Below are 20,990 nucleotides of genomic sequence, written 5' to 3' on the forward strand. Positions count from 1 at the left end.
TTATAAAAAGTATATTACTCGGTTTACTTTATTCCAGTCCAGCGATCGAATCAAGTGCTGGATTGCTTACTGGAAAAATGTAAACCGGCACTGGAATGCACTGAATCCAGTTAGCATTCCAGTCCAGGAACTGGATTGGCGGTCTACTTTTGAATCCAGTACATACAATCCTGTGCCATTCCAGTGCTGACACAGTAAACATATATTGGTTGTTTTTGCGGATTACTGTGGCCAAGAATGGATTTAAATATGGTGAAGAAATTATCTGAACATCAAATTTTAAAGTTTGTCAGCTTATACAGAGAAAATCCTTGTTTATGGGACATATCATGATTAATTGAAACTAATGATAACAGTTCCTTATCAACCTCATTAATAACTTCCTATAGCAAGAGTAACTGAGCATGTTTGAAACACTCTCGAAACTGATCTCTTCTTGAAATCATTATCACTCTAGAGTTCACACTTCAACGGCTTCTAAATAACTGGAATAATGTAGACGTTACAGATCCTCGCTGGATCACTGGACTGGAATTATGTAAAACGTGCATAAGTTAATATAACTGACATGAGTTGTTTTTTTTATTTCATAGTATGGATTTATTCCCTCTGCCCGTCTAATTGGACAAAATAAACAAAAAATCTATTTTTGTTATTCAATGCATAATGACTCTGGTCTTTTTGCCAAATCTTCATGAAAAGTATTTAAATGAAATAAATTTATTTCTCATTAACTATGCGATGGAAATACGTGAATAGGAACGAGGTAAGGTGAATTGTCTCAGTAAAATATTGGAATTTACTAACACTATCAGAAAAATCCGAGAAACTCTGTCTTTTTAACTTTAATACACTGCTATGGGACTATGGAGCTTTCTAGAGTGCCATCAACAACTGTGGCAAGTTTTATCACAATCGAACGAATGGCATAAAAACGCTTAAAGCACAAATATGTTAGCATACATTAATTTTTATCTATATAATTAATTGTGAGTTTACATTACATTAATATACATTATATTAGTGTACATTATATTAGTGTACAATTATATTAGTGTACATTATATTAGTGTACATTATATTAGTGTACATTATATTAGTGCACATTATATTAGTGTACATTATATTAGTGTACATCACATTAGTGAACATTATATTAGTGCTTTAGTAGTGTAAATTATATATTTTATTTCAATTTTCAAAATTTCGTGTTTAAAGTCGCAAACAGGTAGATAGAATTTATAAACGTTGCTTTGGAGTTGTCTTTACGGGGCTGGGTTTAACAGTTGGTTTTATGGTATGGTGAATTACGTTTAGAATGAAACGATAGGTAAGTTAATAAATAGGATAACTAGATCCTAGTTATTATTTAAAATCATTATATTTCAATCGTTATCAAAAAAATCATTATTATACATTATTATAAAAATAATAATTATAAATTAATTACATTACATATATAAAAACATATTGTAAATTTAATTGAAAATATAAAATAGGAGTTCAACGGTAACGTCATTCTTTAGAACACGAAGAGTTCTCTTGGATTCAACTGGTCATATAACTTAAGATATTCATGCAATTCTGCAGCTAACCATACAAAGATGAGTTACGTGAGTTCATATTTAGTCATTATCAGACTAATTATTATAGGTGTTATTGAAAGCGTGGGTATTTGTTTCGACCGTGATATTGTGTGGGATAACTTGCTGGTTGTTATTGGTTTGGTAAAAATTGTATCTAGTGAGGTAAAACATGTTTCAAATATTTCAACATTTTCATCACCATGATCATTATAATAATATTATCATTAACAATATTAAAACTAATATTTTGAGTAAATAGTGAAATAATAAATTCCACTTCCAAACAAATTAAACTTTAGACAGGTGAACCCTTACTTACCTGTAAAAGCGTATTAAAGTTTTAATCCTGTGAAATTTTTAAGATATTCCGTAAACATCATGCGAAAGTTAAACAGTACCATGACATGGGGTAAATTGGGACAAACCTGCGGAAGATTCTCAAAGTACCTGTAGCACGGAATCTACCTAATTTTGTTTATGTTAATATTTATCAATGTATAGAAGAAAAACCAAGTTAACTATGGAAGTACTAAATATGAGTTAAGTTGGTCCCAAAAATTCATCAAATTAAATTGAAAATAGTGATTGAAAAGTGCGTTCTAAAACAGCTTACAGAACTTTTAAAAAAAGTAATATTATCGTTGTTTTTTCAATAAGATCACAGTTTATATAAGTTTTTAATACACCTGGGAAATACCACAACAAACGGTAAGTTGCAACATTCTTATTTTAAATACAATATTTCGACAAAATAAAAAATGTATAATTTTTCCTTTCTTTTTGGGGAAAATTGGGACGTATGTAGGGTAATTTGGAACGAGACTGGAAAAATTAGGGACGAGAAAACACAAAATTGGAACGCCAAAAGACAAAATAGGGATGGATTGTTAGGGTTGTCACTGATATCTATTAATAGATTTTTTAGCCTACACTATCACTCGATTGCGTGATGTAAAGAAGGTTAATGTGTTTATCACTTAGTTTATGTAAGTACTATAGGTAAAAGAAAAGTATATATATTATACATTTTTTCGCGACATTTACCTTGTAATATCTGCCCGGTCGTATGTCCTTTATAGCAATAAAATAAAATTAAAAATTAAAAAGAACTCAAACGAATCAAAACTTTTGTTATTTCAGAATCTATTCACGCGTCGAATCATGATTTTTTTAACATTCACAACGCAACTACAAATAAAAACAGGCCTCAAATTTTAAATGTAACATTTGTGGCGTTTTATTATGCGTAAGCTGGAACGCACGAGATGTGGGAAAAAGAATATTATTATAGTCTGTGACACGTTACCTTTTTACCGCCAAATATGAAAAACATAAAAATAATTTATAATGTGTTAGATAACTAATTTAATGTAATTACTTTATGCCGCTACAACAATAAAATTTATATTGTTTCAACTGTGGTGTTAATTACATAAAACACGACCAGGCGAAATAAAGAAGGGACTCTATATGCACTCCCTCATATTAATTAAAAATCCGAGATATCTAGGTTCCAATTATGAGTGAGTGAATTAATTGAGTTTAGTTATTTAGCTTAGAAAGAATTTCTTTTATTTTTGTTATTATAGGCAGTAATCAGATAAATCTGCTTTTTTATCTTATTCACCTGCTATCTTACTCTTGCTCAAAGATTATTTTAAAAATGTTGATTAAATAAAATTGTATTATTGCATTTCCAGTCCTTTTGTTTTCTATTTTTTATTCTATTTTATGATTTTGTTTCAGAGTTGTGATTTTTAAGGAAATTAAATAATAATTTTCTAAAATATAACATGCACATACTTTTTTTGATCATTGTATTGTTGATTATCATTCACGTCACATCGCTTCGGAATAGAAACCAGCTTAATTTACACTATGTTGTGTATTGTGCTTAAATTATGGATTGTATTCATCATTTCGGTCCATATAAATAATTGTATGGCACCTACCTACCTACCTATATATCGCAGTACCGCGAACTGACAACCCTTACAAATATCCCAATTTAACCCTTACCCGTGTCAATTTACCCCGAATGCGGGGTAAATTGGGATGGCCATTATTTTTCCGATTATTTCTTTAAATTGAATAATTAAAATAATGTAACGGTTTTTATCACCTAGGTACGTTCAAGACTCAACTTATTTCTTTGGTTGAGCAGTGACTATTTAATTGGAACTATGTTAAAATTCAACCTGAAGTTCGATTTTGTCCCTATTTACCCCATTTTACGGTAACACGGGTCTGCAAAACGTCAACAGAACCCGCGAAATTTAAAACAAAATACAAATTCAATTTGGACTGTCACCGGAAAATCAATAACTTCTTTTGGGGAAATGATTGGGTGCATCATCTATTAAGAGCAGACAGTACTGTGAAGAAATAAGAAAACGTTACTCAGAAATTGGCGTTCAGCCAATTTTGAGATTATCTGCGAGTTTCAGTAGATGGACTGTGGGTTAAAACTATTTCGTGTTCTAAAAATATCATTTCGAACAAGGTTTTGTTTTTACTACTGCTACAATAAAATAATGAAGCACGTGGAACTTTCATATACGAAAGACTTGATGCCAATATTAGGTCTTGGAACGTGGCAAGTATGTAACGTGTAAAATACACATACATTTGCATTTTTTAATATTTTATTATGTTCATTAAAACGTATTTTTCAGGCTCCCTCTGATGTTATAGAGTCTACTGTATACAAAGCTTTAGATTTGGGCTATAGGCACATAGATACAGCATTTAATTATAATAATGAGGAATCTATCGGAAGAGCCCTTAAGAAGTGGATTGATGATGGCAAAGGAACAAGAACTGATTTATTTGTCACGACTAAGGTAATTAGGCTACCTGCCCAAAATATTTTAAATAATTTTCAGTGAGTTCCACATTTAGTGTACGCATGTGTATGTATGTACGTAGAATGTATGGTACTATATAAGATTAATGTCGTCAATTTAAGATCTATAGTTAAGTACATCCTGTGCACTAGTATCAAGTAAAGCGACTTTGCCAACATGTTCAGAACGACTTCTACATTGACCCAATAACCTTATGAATTAAATTGAATCCATCTTGCCTATTTGCTCGAATTAGTCACGCGTTTCAGTTTAACAGGTTAGACACCCGACACAATACAACAGGCTACGAACTTATTTTTCACGGAAAGAGACGTCTAAGGGCGTAGGTAGCTATTTTAAAATAATTTGGTTTCAAGTTCACCTGGCTTCTTTAAATAATACCACTTTCCATTCACTTTCAACGTTGAGGCAATGGACGCCAGTATTTATATTTATAAGTACATTAAAGTCAAATTACAATTCGAAATAAAATTAAGTTTGGGTAAGGCCCTATCCTTGAAACTGAGCATCGACTTTATAATGGCATTCGTGTATGATTATTTATTTATAAGTAGGTACTACTCAGATAATCTTTACAGCTTCCTCACGTGGGTAATCGCGCATCTGATGTGAAGAATTTTTTAGAACTCCAGCTTAGTCGACTGCAGTTGGACTATGTCGATTTATATTTAATTCACGTTCCGTTCGGGTTCCACTGCGATCCGGAGACGCTGACTCCAAGGGTCAAGAGTGATGGGGAATACGACGTAGATATGGATACCAATCATCTTACTATTTGGAAGGTACTCCAACTACGCAATCTGTGATATATGGTGTAGGTAATTTACACAAAATATATACGTACAAAGTCACGGCCATGTTGATTCAGATTAAATAATCCACATAAACTATTGAATACGTTTTGCTTTTGTTTGCTGGTAAGTTGTCAATGTAGCTCTTGGACATCAGTGAACTAACGAGTGGCATTACTGATGCCTAGCATTGGCTTATTTGGAACCTCGTTAAAAGAAGGCCACGCCATTCCATTCATTTGCATAATCCAGAGGCATTTACAGGAAATGGAACTATGTCAAAGGGAAGGTTTAATCCGTAATCTTGGTTTGTCGAATTTCAACGAGGAGCAGATAAGAAAAATTTCTAAGTCATCTACAATCAAGCCACAAGTCCTCCAAGTAGAATTGCATGCGTATTTCCAACAACAGGGACTTCGGAAGTTTTGTACCGATAATGACATCGTAGTCACGGCTTACGCGCCTTTGGGTAGTCCCGGAGCTAAAGATCATTTCGTTACCAAATACAACTATAGGTTAGTTTAGTAAAATCTATTTATTCAAGGCATGTTGAGTTATAATATTAATAAAATAATTTTTAATTTATAGCCCGGATACGTTCCCCGATTTACTAAACTTACCACAAGTAAAAGAGATTGCTGATAAGCACGGCCGAACACCAGCACAAATATTACTAAACTTCTTAGTACAACAAAAGGTCGTTGTAATACCAAAGAGCACAAGTGAACATAGACTAAGAGTGAGTTCTTATATAGTCTAAATAATAATGAAATATAGTGTTTTTGAAAATAAAACTAACAAACAATTTAATTTGCAGGAAAACATGAATATTTACGATTTCGAGTTGTCAGCGCCTGAAATGGATTTGCTAAAGAAGTTGGACAAAGGGGAGAGTGGTCGTATTTTTAATTTTCTATTCTGGAAAGGCGTGGAGAAACACCCAGAATATCCGTTCCATATTGAAAAAAATGATTCTAGCAAAGACAAACAGTAATACGTTCATTTGAATAAGTTGCTATGGAACAGCATTAATGCAAGGCAACTATAAATAAACATTGATAATATATAATGAATTCCACTGAAGTATTTTTAAAATTATTTATGGTTTCATTAATGTAATTTAGATTTTATTTAAAATTTAATTGCTGTTAAATTTGTTATGTTGTTTTATCAGTAAAACTGATGACGTACGCTTGGCGCTTTGACCAATAAATGCAATTTCCGCATTAATAAAATTCGTTTAAAACGGAATCAAATCACTTTTTTATTTCAAAAAACTGAAGAAATTTTATTTTTTTAAATTTTAAGCTTATGAGAGTCTATACAACATTTTTCGCTGTAATCTATGCTGAAGCTCCCCTCGTCGTATCATCATATGTATTACTTTAAGAATGGCTCTTTCTGGATATTTTTGTCGCAAGAAGTCTTGAATGATTGTCTGTTCAGAAACCTGAGAGCCCACAGCGAACCTGCGCTTTAATTGTTTCTCGACGCGAGTCAGCATTTCGTGATCTTCTTCTGTTGTAAAACCTTCAGCTCCTAGTATCAGTAATACAATTTTGTTAATATTTTCACGACACATTTTAAAGTTTGACTTCAAGTAAATACGAAATTTGAATATAGTTAGTAATCAGTTAAGAATAGAGAAGAACATTTTATTTATTGTGCTGGATTTTTTTAAAGGTAGTGGTGACATTGTCATTAAATAAAGTACTTTCAAAGTTTGAGCCGCCGAGATGCGCAGATTAGTTATATTTTTTCATTTAATAAAATGAGTAAATATTAGTAAAAATAAAATGATCTTGTAGTGGTATAAAATGGGCAACTTCGTATTTTCTTTCAATAAACTCATTTCACCTTCAGTATTTACTATTTAATTTCTATTTACCTGCCAAACTACCAGTCATAGCCGCATCTAGCGTGGACACTTGGAACAGACGAAGTGCTTCATTTACGTGAGCTTCAGTCGCAAACGGTTGCAATTGCATCTTAGCGAGAGATTCTGATATACGAACTATGGCTTCCAATTGTCTGAAATACGTAGCACATACTATTTTTTACTTTGGCTTTAAAAATAAATTTGCATCAAAGTCGCCATGCCACTGCTCCTTAAAGGAGACACACTGAGAGAGGTAGTATCTTATACGTGAAGGAAAAACTTTGTATCCATTTTTACGAAAATTACCCGTACGGAGGAGCATGAAATTTCCCTCTTATAGAGAATATTGAGAGGGACTGCAAAATGTAAATTTTTTTTTAAATTATGGAAAAAAAATACATTAAATCAATAATAAAAAACATTACACACACTACCATGTATTTAACACACACACGCATGCATACTATTTGTTTATTGTCAAACTTGTCTTATTGCTTATAGTCTGAGTTCAAATTGAGAATAGATTAAATATTGTTTGTCTTTATTAATATCTGTCTAAAGTATAGTCTTGACGAACCAAATCTGTGATTTTAGAACACCTCAGTGTTATAGGAGTATAATAGTTTTTGACAATTTAGAGAGAGAGAAAGAACATACTTTATTGCACACCAAAACACAACATCAGAAAACAGTTAACAAGCAGATACGTTTGTACAATAGGCGGTCTTATCGCTAAAAGCGATATCTAGAGTATTTATAATTTTAATTAATTATACAAGAAATTCGACTACCGGGGGACATTAGTATTAATAAATACTGGTGTTAAGTGTAGGATGAAAGATACCTGACAGTGATGGGTATGGAGAGGCGCTTGTCGGCTTGTCGCTCGTGTTGCAGCGCGCCGGTCCGCATGAGCACGTAGCGCGCCTGCAGGCGGGCGGCGGCGGGCGGCGCCAGGCGGGGCCCGCAGCGCGCGCGGCAGTACGCGCTGTACCGACGCAGCGTCGTCAGCGGCAGCTCGCCCGCCGCCGCCGCACGCTCGCTGCTCTCTCCGCCCATGTGCACGCTGATTATGTGCTTCGCGAGCGTCTGCAGAGGGCCGTTATAGGTATTATATTAAAAAGAATGTACTTGATTGTCAAAATTGCTATACGTGTATGATTTTAAATACATTAATTAAAGGGTGGACGAGCTCACAGTCCACCTGGTGTTAAGTGGTTACTGGAGCCCATAGACATCTACAACGTAAATGCGCCACCCACCTTGAGATATAAGTTCTAAAGTCTCAGTATAATTGCAGCGGCTACCCCACCCTTCAAACCGAAACGCATTATTGCTTCACGGCAGAAGTAGGCGGACTCACAAGAGGTCCTACCACCAGTAAAGTATAATTAAGTAAGTAAATGTAAATTTAATAATATACCTATTATTAATACTTATGTATTAGCCGTATTAGGTAGTCTTTTTTTTTGTAATATGTTTTTCGGTGAGTACAGGGAAACAGTGTACTTTGAACGCGAGATGAAGTTGCGCACGTGCATCGATGTTACACAATTTTTTGAAGGTGAAATTTTTAGTCCTGGACGGAAAGTGGACGATAATTTGAAAAAGAAAGATGTTACGTCGACAAAAACAGAGCTAAATGTTTAGACGTCACGAAGGTAGAGCTAAAGAGAGTAACACAAATTTTAAAAAAATAAATAGACCAAGGGTGCATTTAAAAAATACATACATGTGTGAGTTTATAAATCACATTTAGATTTTCAATAGTGAAAGTGTAAAAGAAAGCCAAACGTCTTTCACGTAGAAACGAAGCAGCGGAATGATATGTTTTTTTAAATGTGATAGTATTAGGCTAGGCGAGTGACATAGGCTACCTTTTATCATGTAAAAACATCTCGTTCCCGCGGGAAACTACAACGACACTAATGTTTCAACACGCGAGCGAAGACATGGGTAATAGCTAGTAGTAATTATATAACGTCACAGAAATTTTACTTCGTTACCAGCGTACACACAATTTTTTGTTCAGATTGAGGAGGGCAAGGACAAGACTCTTCTGTCTCTTTCTTGAAAGCGCGTGCTAGTATGTATTGTATGGCCTTACTAATGGTCTAGTGCTTCTGAAATAACTGATATAGGCTATACTCACTATGTCTCTGTTCTGATCATGTTCATCTTTGACTATAAAAATCATGTCGAATCTAGACAAAATTGTTGGCATGAAATCAATGTTATCATCAGCTTTAGTATCGTCCCATCGTCCGAATACAGAGTTGGCGGCCGCCAGGACAGAGCAACGAGAATTTAATGTAGTGGTGATACCCGCCTGGAAATAAAGCAATATAGTATAATTTTGTATTTATATGTACCAAAATAATGAAACGGGTTGAAATTCTTTTTGTATGCAATGAGCAAAACGTGTTATAAGGACGAAAAGTAATTCTGGAAGTTTGAGTTCTGTTGCAAGTATTGAGTTGCATCTGCTGTTTTTATTATGATCAATAAACATTTGTTAGTAAGGATAAGAGGATAAACATGAACTCACTTTAGCAATAGAAATAGTTTGTTGTTCCATTGCCTCGTGTATGGCGACGCGATCATCTTCTCTCATCTTATCAAATTCGTCTATACAAACAACACCACCGTCAGCCAAAACCATAGCCCCTCCCTCCATTACGAAGTTACGCTAATGATAAAAGAAAAAAAATACTGAAGTAATCTATAAAAATGCATAACCTCAATAATAAATCCAATAGAAATAATGTCTAATTTACATTAGAATGCAAAATTATTTTAAAGTTGAAATGAGCAAGATGTATGTAGTATCAGTATGTAGGAATGAGTAATAGCAAAGTAGTCATTTGATAATTTAAAAAGTTGATAATTAGCGATTGTTGGGGAATTATTGATTGTTGAATTGGGATTGTTGGTTGTTCAGTTCTTGTCAGGTTAAACAGAATGAATGTGTTTGGGCATTCTGATTAAATTATAGGATTTCTTACGCTTCCAGGATCTCTAATGACTGAAGCAGTGAGACCTGCTGCACTCGAACCTTTTCCTGAGGTATAAACGCCAATAGGGGCAACCTTCTCCACAAATTTTAGCAATTGAGATTTGGCGGTACCGGGGTCTCCAAGTAAAAGTATATTTATATCTCCTCTACGAGTCAGGCCATCCGGTAGGCGTTTTCTAGATCCTGTAAATAGACATGGAGTAAGTAATAATGAAGAACATATTTATGATCTAAGGGTGCATTTAAAAAAAAAACAGAAATATAAAATACTCTACAAACATTTAAGCCACTTTTAATTGTACAGGTTGTGAAATCATTCTTAAGAATGAAAGGGTAATGAGGTACTATCCTACTCTTAAATAACAAGGGCAAATATTTTTCTTTTGCCTTTTTAATAACTCCAGAATAAGAGCCAAAGTATATGATAGCACAACCTCTAGAACGCCACTCTTTCTATAGAAATTTATTATTGATACATTGTATTTGTGTTACATTGCATGCAAACAATATTTGTTGCATTAATGAAATCATTACATCCATCTTTCATTTGCAAGAGTTTTTCCAATAGAACCTATTCATTGCTTTGTTGTAATTTGTTACCTCCAAAAAGCAGACAAGCGATAGCTTTCTTCATATCAACAGCACCAAAAACACTTGGAGCAATGGACTTTCCGATCCTTTCATAAATGTCTGGAGAGGCAGCGAGTCTTCTGAATTGCTCTTCTTCTTCTGCAGTAAAGGGTCTCAGGCCGCTAGTGACACCTTCCTCTGCGGTGAGTCCTACGGCTCGTAGGTACGATGACCGGACGCCTACGGAGCCTTTGTCGCGACCCTCGCGCTGTAAATGTCAAATCACAAACTACAATAATTCGCAGGCTCGAAGTTTTGATAAAATCATTGGCATAATTGTTATTACTGTCATTCTTAAATGACAGTCATATTCAATACTAACCCCTACTTTTGCTATCTTTTTTATAGAATAAATCCCCAAAACCGTGACTCGTGCGCCTGGTGCAACACGTTCGCATAATGTACGATCACAGTATACAGTCAAATGCCTTGGCATTTCTCCTTGTGGAATACTTTCTGGTGCTTCTTGAAGTTTCAACACCTGTAAATTAATTTGAAAATCACTGTTTTTATATCTCTTATTATTTCTAAAATATTCACATGTGCACACTAAACTAAACCATTAATACTTTTAATATGATGCATTTCAAAACATTTCTGACAGTTAAAAATAGAAGTATTGTAATGTAATTTACATAATGACATCTTAATACTACAATTACCTGATAATCGATACATTTGCATTTGTCGGGAATAATGAAATATGGATCTAAAGGACATTTAGGACGTCCAGATTGTTCTCTGAAAATTGAAACATGAAATGTGTAAATGAAAGAACAAAAATGAAAATAAATCACGAATGAGTTTAGGGAATTTATTATCTAGAGCAGTCTCAAGATATAACCAGGGTATAGTAATCGAGAAACTTTCTTCCATAGATTCTCCTTTTTCTTCATATAATAAAACATAAGATTAGTGGCTCAAAATAAAAACTGGTATGACTCAGTAATAGAGAATATTTACTTTAGATTCAAATTTAGTGGTCCCAAAGAACATACTATTTTTAAAATTGGAATACTTAACTTACGTAATTACGGAATGAAATTAACTTACGTATTGCATTTTCTTGGCATGACATATCCTTCCAGACCTGGCTTCACAGGAAGATTGGGAATAACATTGCGGCATGAGCGACATTGTATGGATATTTTTGTGGCTTTTGCTTTAATACCGGATGCTGATATTACAATACCAGGAATCTTCACTAGTCTTGATACAGTTTCTGACTAAACAAAATTTTTCATTCTGTATTTTGTCATATAATGAACATTTATTTTACTAACCTAAATGTATAGACAAGCTCATAACGAAATGTTAATTAAATTTGAATCTGTTTACTATTTTTAAATTTTATAACTTTAGATAAATATTAACTTACTTTAAGCTCCCTCAAATTTGATGAATGTGCATCTGATGACAAAAGCACTTGAATATCCTCAACTTTCTCCTCACCTTCTGGTCTCGGTGCAGTCAACTCATCAGCTAACTGGAAAATGTACATTAGTTGATTGCAACCTTTAGGTGCTGCATATCAAAACAAGCAGAGGTTAACAGATTATAAAAAAAAATAGTCTTTTTTTTTTTTTTTATTGCTTATATGGGTGAACGAGCTCACAGCCCACCTGATGTTAAGTGGTTACTGGAGCCCATATACATCTACAACGTAAATGCGCCACCCACCTTGAGATATAAGTTGTAAGGTCTCAGTATAGTTACAACGGCTGCCCCACCCTTCAAACCGAAACGCATTACTGCTTCACGGCAGAAATAGGCAGGGCGGTGTTACCTACCCGCGCGGACTCACAACAGGTCCTACCACCAGTAATTACGCAAATTATAATTTTGCGGGTTTCACTTTTATTACACGATGTTATTCCTTCACCGTGGAAGTCAATCGTGAACATTTGTCGAGTATGTATTTCATTAGAAAAATTGGTTCCTGCCTGCGAGATTCGAACACCGGTGCATCGCTTCAACATGAATGCACCGGACGTCTTATCTTTTAGGCCACGACGACTTCAAAACAGTCTCTTTCTTATGTAGGTTAAATTTAGAATGTTGTTACACTTATCTTAAGTGTGATTGAAAATAGTATGATAATGACTATAGCTTTATTTCTAGGTGGATGGTGGCATTCTCGTGTATGATGTTTAGACTTCAAAAAAAACTAAAGTCAACTCAGCCTACTTACTCTTTATCTAGTTTAAAGATAGTTTTGTTTAGTAATACCTTTAAAATTGTTATGTAAGGATTTTAACAGCTCATATACACTGTATTCAAGTTTTACTATATAATAATTTGGTCCAAAACAATTTAATGTTACAAGTCTCTTTAAGTGGGTGTGCATTGTCAAACTATCCAGAGTTTTATTGAAGGAGTAATAAATAATTAGTTATACCTTAATATTATGTATCAACAACTTGTCTTAATACCTCTTTAGCAGCTTCTTCTAGTATAGGCAAATGTTCAGTTGGTTTCTTGTATAATTTTTCAGCAAGAACGTCATCAAAACTAGACAAATCTTCAATATTTATCTCGACCCAATATTGGTTTAGGTTATAGTTGCGTTTGAGGGCATCTCTACAATTTGTATCAAGGAATGAAGTTTAGTTTGGAATCCTATGCTAGGTACTGGTTAAGAAACGATTTTTTACCTGTATTTGTAATTGAAGTTTCCAGTATGAAACTGTCTCATGAATTCTTTGAATTTCTTTTTGACTGCTTGTAAATTAACATGATCTTGAGATTCGTTTTCTTCTACACCAAAATTATCAGAGAAAAATACACCAGGATCATCAAAACCTTCCATGTTACTAAATCACAACCTAACTAACCCGTTATATGTTATTTAATTTAAATTTAAAACTATTTTTTTTGTCACTGACAAGTTTACGTTTCCCAACACATTTAATTGGCGCGAAAAAAAAATTTTTTTAAGGGATTTTATGACCTGGTAACTAAGACCTTTAGGTCAAGTCTTATTTTAATATAAATGATAACTTTTTTTTAAGTTAAATGATATTATGAAATGAAGTGAAGTTGATTATTAAGAAACATGGCATGAAATGAAATGAAAACGAAATAAAATGAAATGAGATGAGATGATATGGGATGAAATATTGTCTCAGTAAAATAGTGGTTATTTATTGAGACTTTTTGGAAGATCCCGAGAAGCTACATCCAGTGCCTTTGTTTCTTTCCCGCATTTGTGCAGGTCTATCCGATGATTTGCAAGCAAAGTAAATTGTCCTTTCGTAATAAGATGACACTATACAAAATTTGCATACGTCCAGTCATGAACTATGCAAGTGTAGTGTTCGCTCACGCGGCTCGAATTAATTTGAAACCCCTTCAAATCATCCAATCCTGTTTTTGCAGGATAGCCGTTGGAGCAACGTGGTTCATGAGGAACGTGGATCTTCACGACGATAAGGAGTTAGATTCCATCAGTAGGTGTATACAGTCAGAATCGGTGCGTCATTTTGAGAAAGCGGCCCGACACGAAAACCCTCTTGCCGTGGCCGCTGTTAACTACATACCCGATCTTGCGGATCGAATGATAAACAGTCGACGTCGCCTTAAGCACGTCATTTTGGATCCTCCTGACTAGGTGCTTTTAGGTACCTCGAGCACCGGTCATCGAAACCGTCGCGTGCGACGAAGGGTTCGGTAAGTAAATTAACCCACAGACACAGCTCACTGAGTTTCTCGCCGGTTTTCCTTTTCAGTCGGTTGCGTTTCCGCTCCGTTGGTTGATTCTGCGAAGTACTGCTCTTGTTGGGCTATTGTTAGTAACGTCCTCAGGTTAGACCCCCGTGAGCTCACCTACTAGTTCAGTGACGCTGGCATTACCCTCCAACGATACCACCGTAGGTAGAAAAAAAAAGTGATTCATGCCTTCCCGTTTGGATTGGGACAGCCACTATGCAATTGAGACCTTACTGGAGCATGTCGACATCACAATGTGGATGTTGGCACTGCACTTGAGTAACAAAACACCAGAACAATTTAATTAATTGAGCTTGAGTTCGAAGGCTCAATTTCAATTTCATAAAATCATTATACCTAATATTTTTATTTTATTTGTTTATTTCTCATTAAAATTAAAGGAGGTGATCATTTTTAACATTTCATCGCTACTATTTTAAAACCTCAACTGTTTATAAAATTTAAATTACGGCGGGGTTGCTATGGTTACGAATTTGTTGATTAAATATCGATCGATTGTTTCGAGTTGTATGCAAATATCTCTTATTTAATTACGCAAAATGAAAGTATAACGAATGTTATCTAGTTAATTTATGAGTCAAATTTAGTCATGGGAGATGTAAGTGAAAATAGAAGTTATTTTTAATTAAATAGGATGAGATATTTTTATAATAATTTAACCTTTGTCGACATTGGCCATAAATATTCAATAGGCACTGAACTGACAAAAAGTAGTAAATTAAGCCTATTTTGCAATATCATAAGGGCCTGTATACCATAAGAATAAAAAGTATAAGCATATTATGTTGCACGTATGCGTTTTTTTCCCCAATGGGCTACCCAAAGCCAAATTTATAGGATTTTTTTAAGCAAAGATGTTCAAATGACTGGAACGATTTGCGATTTAACCTTAGATAGTGCAGTCACGGGCTAATCTAGCACAGTGTGCTGTCTCTTGTTCAACTCCTACAGCTTCATTGTCATTTTAACATTATACATTTCTACTGTGGAGTATTTGAAGCGCCTGAAATTATAATGAAATAAATTAATTAAAAGAGAGTAACAGGTTATTTTTAAGAACTTTATGGATATTTGGAAATACCAAATTAGATTAGCCTACAATAATTTTTATTTTTTCACAACAAATCGAAACAACAAGAGATCACTCGTTTATTTAATTTTTAATTAAGAATGGGCTGGTTAAACTATGGATATTACTATAAATAGATTAAATGATTTACGTACGCTAATTTTGAAAATCAACAAAATAAGGTTTAAATAAAATAAAATAAAAACGATTTTTTTGCACGTAGCCTTTATTTTGGTTGCTCATTTTAGAAAGAAGATGTCGATACTCGTCTGGAGTTTATGAGTGAATACCTACTGAAGACATTAAAGCAAAAGGCAGACAAGTGGGCTAAGTTCATCACTGGAGATGAAAGAGTGGGTTTAATAAGCTCTTATATGTTTATTAGATAATTTAATTACTAACGCATTTTCATGAAAATGCAATTCAGAAAATTGTATAGCCTGATTACTTGATTTACTGATTACTTGAGCACTTAACACCAGGTTCATTCACCACTCTATGCAATAAATTGTTTGTTTAATTTCAGCATATTCTATTTAGATATTTTGATATGCCAAAATATGACATAATAGTCTTTCGAATGAACACAGCTGGCATGCTAACATGTTCGACAAGTTTTCCACCTATAAGCAGGGGAAAGATGGTTTATTTCCTAAGAAATGTTGACGATAAAATAACACAAGCCAATTTTCGTAAGGTACTTATTTATTTATTATTTATGGCTACGAATTGTTTTAAATGTGCGCGCCAATTTACACTATTAAAATTTTATTTAGTGAGCTCTCACCAGGATTGTTTTAACCTAGTACGTTACCTTTAAAGGTCTATGGTTACCTTGAACCACGGAATAGATAAATAAGATTTTCTATTCCGTGCCTTGAACGGTTTTGAAACAAGCGCGAGTGTTGACCGGAACTAGGCCTGTATTATTATTATTATAATGAAGTGTCGTGATTATGACGGAACCTCAGTTGTGTTCAATTAAAATCTTACCCGGACATATCTAGTTCTGCACAAGCTCTACAAAAAGCGAGTACGAGTAAATTTCCACCGTAAATAGACCCGTAGTGTGTATTTGCGGGTACTTTTTCTTTTTGACTACCCTATAGTGATCCTGAGCACTGTAACAAGGTTTTCATGGTTGGAGACAATATTCTTGAGGAAATTCCGACATACATAAATAGCAAGAAAATTGTAGCTTCAGTCAGTTGGGTTAATGTGAACATCACAAAATCCGATGAAATTGGGATTTAATTAGTTTATTCAGCCTATACTATAGTCTACTGAGGATGATGATGAATTTCCGTTTGTGACTTTTCAGGCAGTAACTATAGGTGAAATGTCAGGTAACGTTCTGATGGATCTGAGCGTGTTGGCCGATGAAGTAATAGGGCCTATGCTTTGTAATCCAGAGAATCAAAAGGGATGGCCTAAAATTGTGCAAAACGATATGAAGAGACATGTTAATGATTTAAGGAATTTAATGCATCAGGTTGGGATGTAATTGTCTTTGTGGAACAGAATATTTCCCGGTCACGAGTAGTTTGACAAGATTACTTTATTGTTTTCGATGCTATAGGACTTGTAAATTGCTTAGATGGTAACCGGCTCACAGCCGACCTGGACATAAAGAATGTAAATGTCGCTACCTTGAAAAATAAGTTCTAAATCTCAATTCTGTAGTACGAAGACTGCTCCAACCTTCAACTCCGAACCCATTACTGCTTCGTGGCAGAATTAGGCAGGTTGTTGGCACCTACATGACGTCTCAGCACCAGTTATTTTTCTCGCTAATATTTCTTTTTTGACGATCCCTATGTACAAAACGCGTCTGTGTTCAATGTGTATAAATGAATTTAAAATAATGCCTGTGTAACCTATTCTAATAAAACCTATTCATTGATCATTATTGTTTTGTACTGATCGATTTTTTTAGAGTCGAATAAATTTAATGGCTTATCTATAATGCGTATCTTACGTTTGTTTCGTATAATATTCACAGCTGAAAGGCGAAATGTCGAGTCAGGTCATGCTACCCATGCCGGCTGGCGTCGAAAATATTTATCACGCGGAAGCTAGATTAAAAGAAAGGTAATAAATATGTTTATGTGACAGAAATAGCGAAATAATGGTGAGGACTTCACAAAGTCTTACTGAAGTGTGTTTCATTATTTCAACTATGTATATACTTATGAAGAGAATAATTTTAGGTAAAATTGTATTTTTGTAGTGACGGTGAAGATGTCGATTTATACCTAAAGACCAACATCGAAGGCGCTGTCATAAAATGGGCACAACAAGTTCATGATTTGCTCAAGGAAGACTCTTATATGGGTGATTTATTGATCTATTCATTAATTATCGATAATTTAGCATTTGTGTTTGAATACTAATATTTTTTTGCTTAAACAATACCTATAGCCTTTAAGAGAACAAGATTCCCATTACCAACCGCCGATATAGAGTTCTATAGTACGAGACTCCGCAACCTTGAGGGCATATATTCTCAATTAAGGGATCCTCGCGTCAAGAGAATGGCCAATTATCTGGAGGAGACCCAAAGCGTTTATCTCAATTGCTTCAAGTCTATGCTAACTAATGTGGTAGCCGGTGAGTATTTAACAATTTGATGTATTTAAATAATTTATTTGTATTTGTTATAAAAAAGAACATAATATTCCTAAATAGCCTAAAAGGACATGTTATTATCCGCAACATGCTTCGTCAAAAAGTACAATACTTTCAGCTACAAGCGTCGTCATAAGTAACATATAGATCCACGCTAACAGCAATGCGCGCGTAGGCATCGGCTAGTCAAACAAGCCACTCTGGATCGTACCCGGCCCGAAAGTATTTGATGTATTTTGTCATAGATGAGCACACGAGCTCGCGTTCCATCTGGAGTTCACGCTCCGATTTGAACAACAAAGTAGAAGTCTCGATTCCATTAGGATAACGACTATTGTAACTTTGAAAACGAAACTATTGACTGCTTTACGGCAAAATTAAATATCGGTCGATGTCGAACAGTGGAATTGGCCTATAGGTAGTTCATACATAATATGAATGATTAAAATTCAATGAAATTTCAAAAGTGTCGCTTAGTATGTCATTATCGCTTAAAGGATAGGATAATATTTTTTTTTTCCTAATTAGTTCGGATTTTTATTAAAAAGCTTAAGAGCTAAAACTAAGTCTTAAAACTAAGGTTTTACTTTTTAAATTATCTTTACTAGAAAGAAAAAAATCACTTTCAAATTCATTTAGGATTAGCAAGGTACTTCTTTTTCACTAGCACAGAAACTGAAGTCTGGACTTACAATATAGGAAACTCTCACAAAATAAATCTCATTTGTTTTCTCTCAAATCTTATTTGTTTTGTTAACAGCCATCGTCGAGTGCCGTGACATTTACGTGTACCAAAAACCATTGATAATGCACTTTGAGACATTTGAAGGAACAGATTTTGCTGACGCGAAGAGTCTCATCCGACCCATGTTTCACTGCATCTGTCTCTTGTGGGGCAATTCAAGATATTACTGTAATATCGAAAAGTTAATTCGTAAGTTACGGTCCAAGTAATATTTAATTTAATTTAATTGTCAAGAAATATCTGATGAATTTAAATGTTTATGTAAAAAAAACCCTAATAATAGTCTTCTGGTTTTTTAGCTTTACTTCGTGAAGTGTGTAACTTAGTTATCCAACAATGTACAAACTCCATAGACCCTACGGCCATATTTCAGGGAGACGCTGAAGAACAGCTTCTTAAAATAAGAAAAGCAATGAGCATTTTAAATCATTTCATGTAAGTTATACTCTGACTGTTATAGATGTGTGTGCGTTGTTGTTAGTTACTGAAAATTACTTGAAAAAAAAACGGATATAAGAGCATTTGTGAAATGGCTAACGATCTAAAAAAAACATTTTAAATTTGGAGGGTTCCCGATATTTATGTCGTGTTAAAATTTTACTTTGTTTGTAACATGACTACAGACAGACCGCGTCCGCTACAAAGTTTTGCTTAACCGGCTATAACGCGAAACAGATAATACATATTTGAAAATATAATTTTGCAGTGAGACTTATGAGGTAAATCGTGACAAAGTGCATACGTTCTTTCCCGGCGGCGTGATGCCGGTCCGTTGGTCTTTCGATTTTGACCGCGTGTTCATGCGGTTCAACGTGTACATGAAGCGTTTGAAAATGATCGAGAACATTCTAGAGTCGACCGTTGAAATACTGAAGTTGGAGAAAGTTGAATTTTGCGGTCTCAGAGGCAAGATCCTGAGTACTGAATGCATGAAGGTACAATGTTTAGATTGAGTGACGTATTATTTTTACTGGTGGTAGGACCTCTTGTGAGTCCGCACGGGTAGGTACCACCGCCCCGCCTATTTCTGCCGTGAAGCAGTAATGTGTTTCGGTTTGAAGGGTGAGGCAGCCGTTGTAACTATACTGAGATCTTAGAACACATATCTCAAGGTGGGTGGCACATTTACGGTGTAGACGTCTATGGGCTCCAGTATCCACTTAACACCAGGTGGGTGGTGAGCTCATTCAACCACCAAAGCAAAAAAAAAATGCAAATTTACTGTTTCGATTATGATGATTGTGTATAGAGGCTAGCGTTTGGGTTGCATTGTTTAAGTAATTAAAACGCAAAACACTAACTGCCAACCCTATTCAATCCTTATCTAATCCCAACCCTAGGATTTATGTACATGAAAATATTTTGTCCTTAAAATAACAAGGGCATGGGTGATTTTTGTGACACAAATCCTGCCAATTTTTGCTATGAAATAGACCTTCCTTCTGGAATGAAGGATTAGAGAGTTGTTATTCTGTAACGTACGAAATTGAGGTGTTTGTTGAGTCCGATAATGGCTTTAAGTTTTAAAATACTGTTAAGTACATAGAACCATCAAACTAAGGCCATGGGCATTTACGCTATGAAATTAACTGTCTTTGAGTGAAAATGTATACGTATTGGTGGGTTGGGCAGTTTCAATCCACCGTCACTTATAACGATGGAGGAGAGTTCGGTGTTCTTTATAATTATGTAATATAACGCAGAATACCTGTAGGTAAGCGAAACTGCATTATCATTATTAAATACGTATGTACATTAATTTTTCTAGTTTGACCACAAATATTGTCTGTTGTCAGGTTCTAGAAGAGTACACAATAATTTATCAAAATCTGGGTAATATGACGTACGATCCAGCCGATCCTGAAGATGAGAAGTTTCTTCCTGATTACGAAAAGCACATGGCCGTGCTAGAAGATGTTGATAGACGTCTTGCGTCTTTGTTCTCCCAAGGCTTAGACGAATGTCATAATTTAGAACATTTCTTCAAGGTATTTATAAGAATTGAAAATATGGTTAAGGTCAATATTAGTCAACGGTGGTATTAAAATCA

General features: G+C 34.5%; 3 protein-coding genes across 9 annotated transcripts in view; 2 read left to right on the forward strand and 1 right to left on the reverse strand.

Annotated features, from left to right (window-relative positions):
- The first annotated feature begins 3,825 nt into the window (after window positions 1-3,825).
- On the forward strand, window positions 3,826-6,500 carry LOC114244881 (1,5-anhydro-D-fructose reductase). The gene is made up of 6 exons (XM_028176821.2): window positions 3,826-4,186; window positions 4,262-4,429; window positions 5,032-5,235; window positions 5,509-5,759; window positions 5,833-5,983; window positions 6,062-6,500. Exons 1-6 carry the CDS (start codon window positions 4,037-4,039, stop codon window positions 6,236-6,238), a joined length of 1,101 nt encoding a protein of 366 aa, XP_028032622.2. The 5' UTR covers window positions 3,826-4,036; the 3' UTR covers window positions 6,239-6,500.
- On the reverse strand, window positions 6,484-13,702 carry Mcm5 (Minichromosome maintenance 5). The gene is made up of 13 exons (XM_028176820.2): window positions 13,424-13,702; window positions 13,202-13,349; window positions 12,148-12,255; window positions 11,823-11,995; window positions 11,432-11,510; window positions 11,092-11,250; window positions 10,740-10,977; window positions 10,129-10,322; window positions 9,672-9,812; window positions 9,276-9,452; window positions 7,968-8,212; window positions 7,133-7,275; window positions 6,484-6,783 (listed from the first exon to the last, which is right to left on the reverse strand). Exons 1-13 carry the CDS (start codon window positions 13,576-13,578, stop codon window positions 6,554-6,556), a joined length of 2,190 nt encoding a protein of 729 aa, XP_028032621.1. The 5' UTR covers window positions 13,579-13,702; the 3' UTR covers window positions 6,484-6,553.
- A 1,287-nt stretch (window positions 13,703-14,989) lies between these two features.
- Window positions 14,990-20,990, forward strand: part of LOC114244854 (dynein beta chain, ciliary) — a 40,596-nt gene continuing 34,595 nt past the window's right edge. For 2 of the 7 annotated variants that reach the window (XR_016325386.1, XR_016325387.1), the window contains exons 1-11: window positions 14,990-15,096; window positions 15,816-15,920; window positions 16,094-16,264; window positions 16,889-17,059; window positions 17,570-17,658; window positions 17,798-17,901; window positions 17,989-18,177; window positions 18,956-19,129; window positions 19,240-19,375; window positions 19,647-19,875; window positions 20,737-20,928. Coding sequence is in view for 4 of the 7 variants with exons in the window: in XM_028176779.2 (XP_028032580.2) it covers window positions 15,088-15,096; window positions 15,816-15,920; window positions 16,094-16,264; window positions 16,889-17,059; window positions 17,570-17,658; window positions 17,798-17,901; window positions 17,989-18,177; window positions 18,956-19,129; window positions 19,240-19,375; window positions 19,647-19,875; window positions 20,737-20,928 (1,569 nt within the window). In the remaining 3 variants the exon portion in view is untranslated. The remainder of the gene's footprint in view (window positions 15,097-15,815; window positions 15,921-16,093; window positions 16,265-16,888; window positions 17,060-17,569; window positions 17,659-17,797; window positions 17,902-17,988; window positions 18,178-18,955; window positions 19,130-19,239; window positions 19,376-19,646; window positions 19,876-20,736; window positions 20,929-20,990) is intronic. The other 5 variants (XR_016325385.1, XM_028176779.2, XM_028176777.2 and 2 more) reach the window with 3 other exon arrangements.

Source organism: Bombyx mandarina, chromosome 25 (assembly GCF_030267445.1).
Source record: "Bombyx mandarina strain Sakado chromosome 25, ASM3026744v2".
Lineage (NCBI taxonomy): Eukaryota > Metazoa > Arthropoda > Insecta > Lepidoptera > Bombycidae > Bombyx > Bombyx mandarina.

Bases quoted from the DNA above. Each gene is read 5' to 3' on its own strand.
- LOC114244881 (XM_028176821.2), top strand. From the start codon at position 4,037: ATGGACTGTGGGTTAAAACTATTTCGTGTTCTAAAAATATCATTTCGA. The intron at 5,236-5,508 runs GTACTCCAACTA...AGGCATTTACAG, and splicing joins ATCATCTTACTATTTGGAAG to GAAATGGAACTATGTCAAAG. The intron at 5,984-6,061 runs GTGAGTTCTTAT...TTTAATTTGCAG, and splicing joins CAAGTGAACATAGACTAAGA to GAAAACATGAATATTTACGA.
- Mcm5 (XM_028176820.2), bottom strand. From the start codon at position 13,578: ATGGAAGGTTTTGATGATCCTGGTGTATTTTTCTCTGATAATTTTGGT. The intron at 8,213-9,275 runs GTGAGTATAGCC...GGCCCTCTGCAG, and splicing joins ATGATCAGAACAGAGACATA to ACGCTCGCGAAGCACATAAT. The intron at 6,784-7,132 runs GTAAATAGAAAT...TACTGATACTAG, and splicing joins TATGACTGGTAGTTTGGCAG to GAGCTGAAGGTTTTACAACA.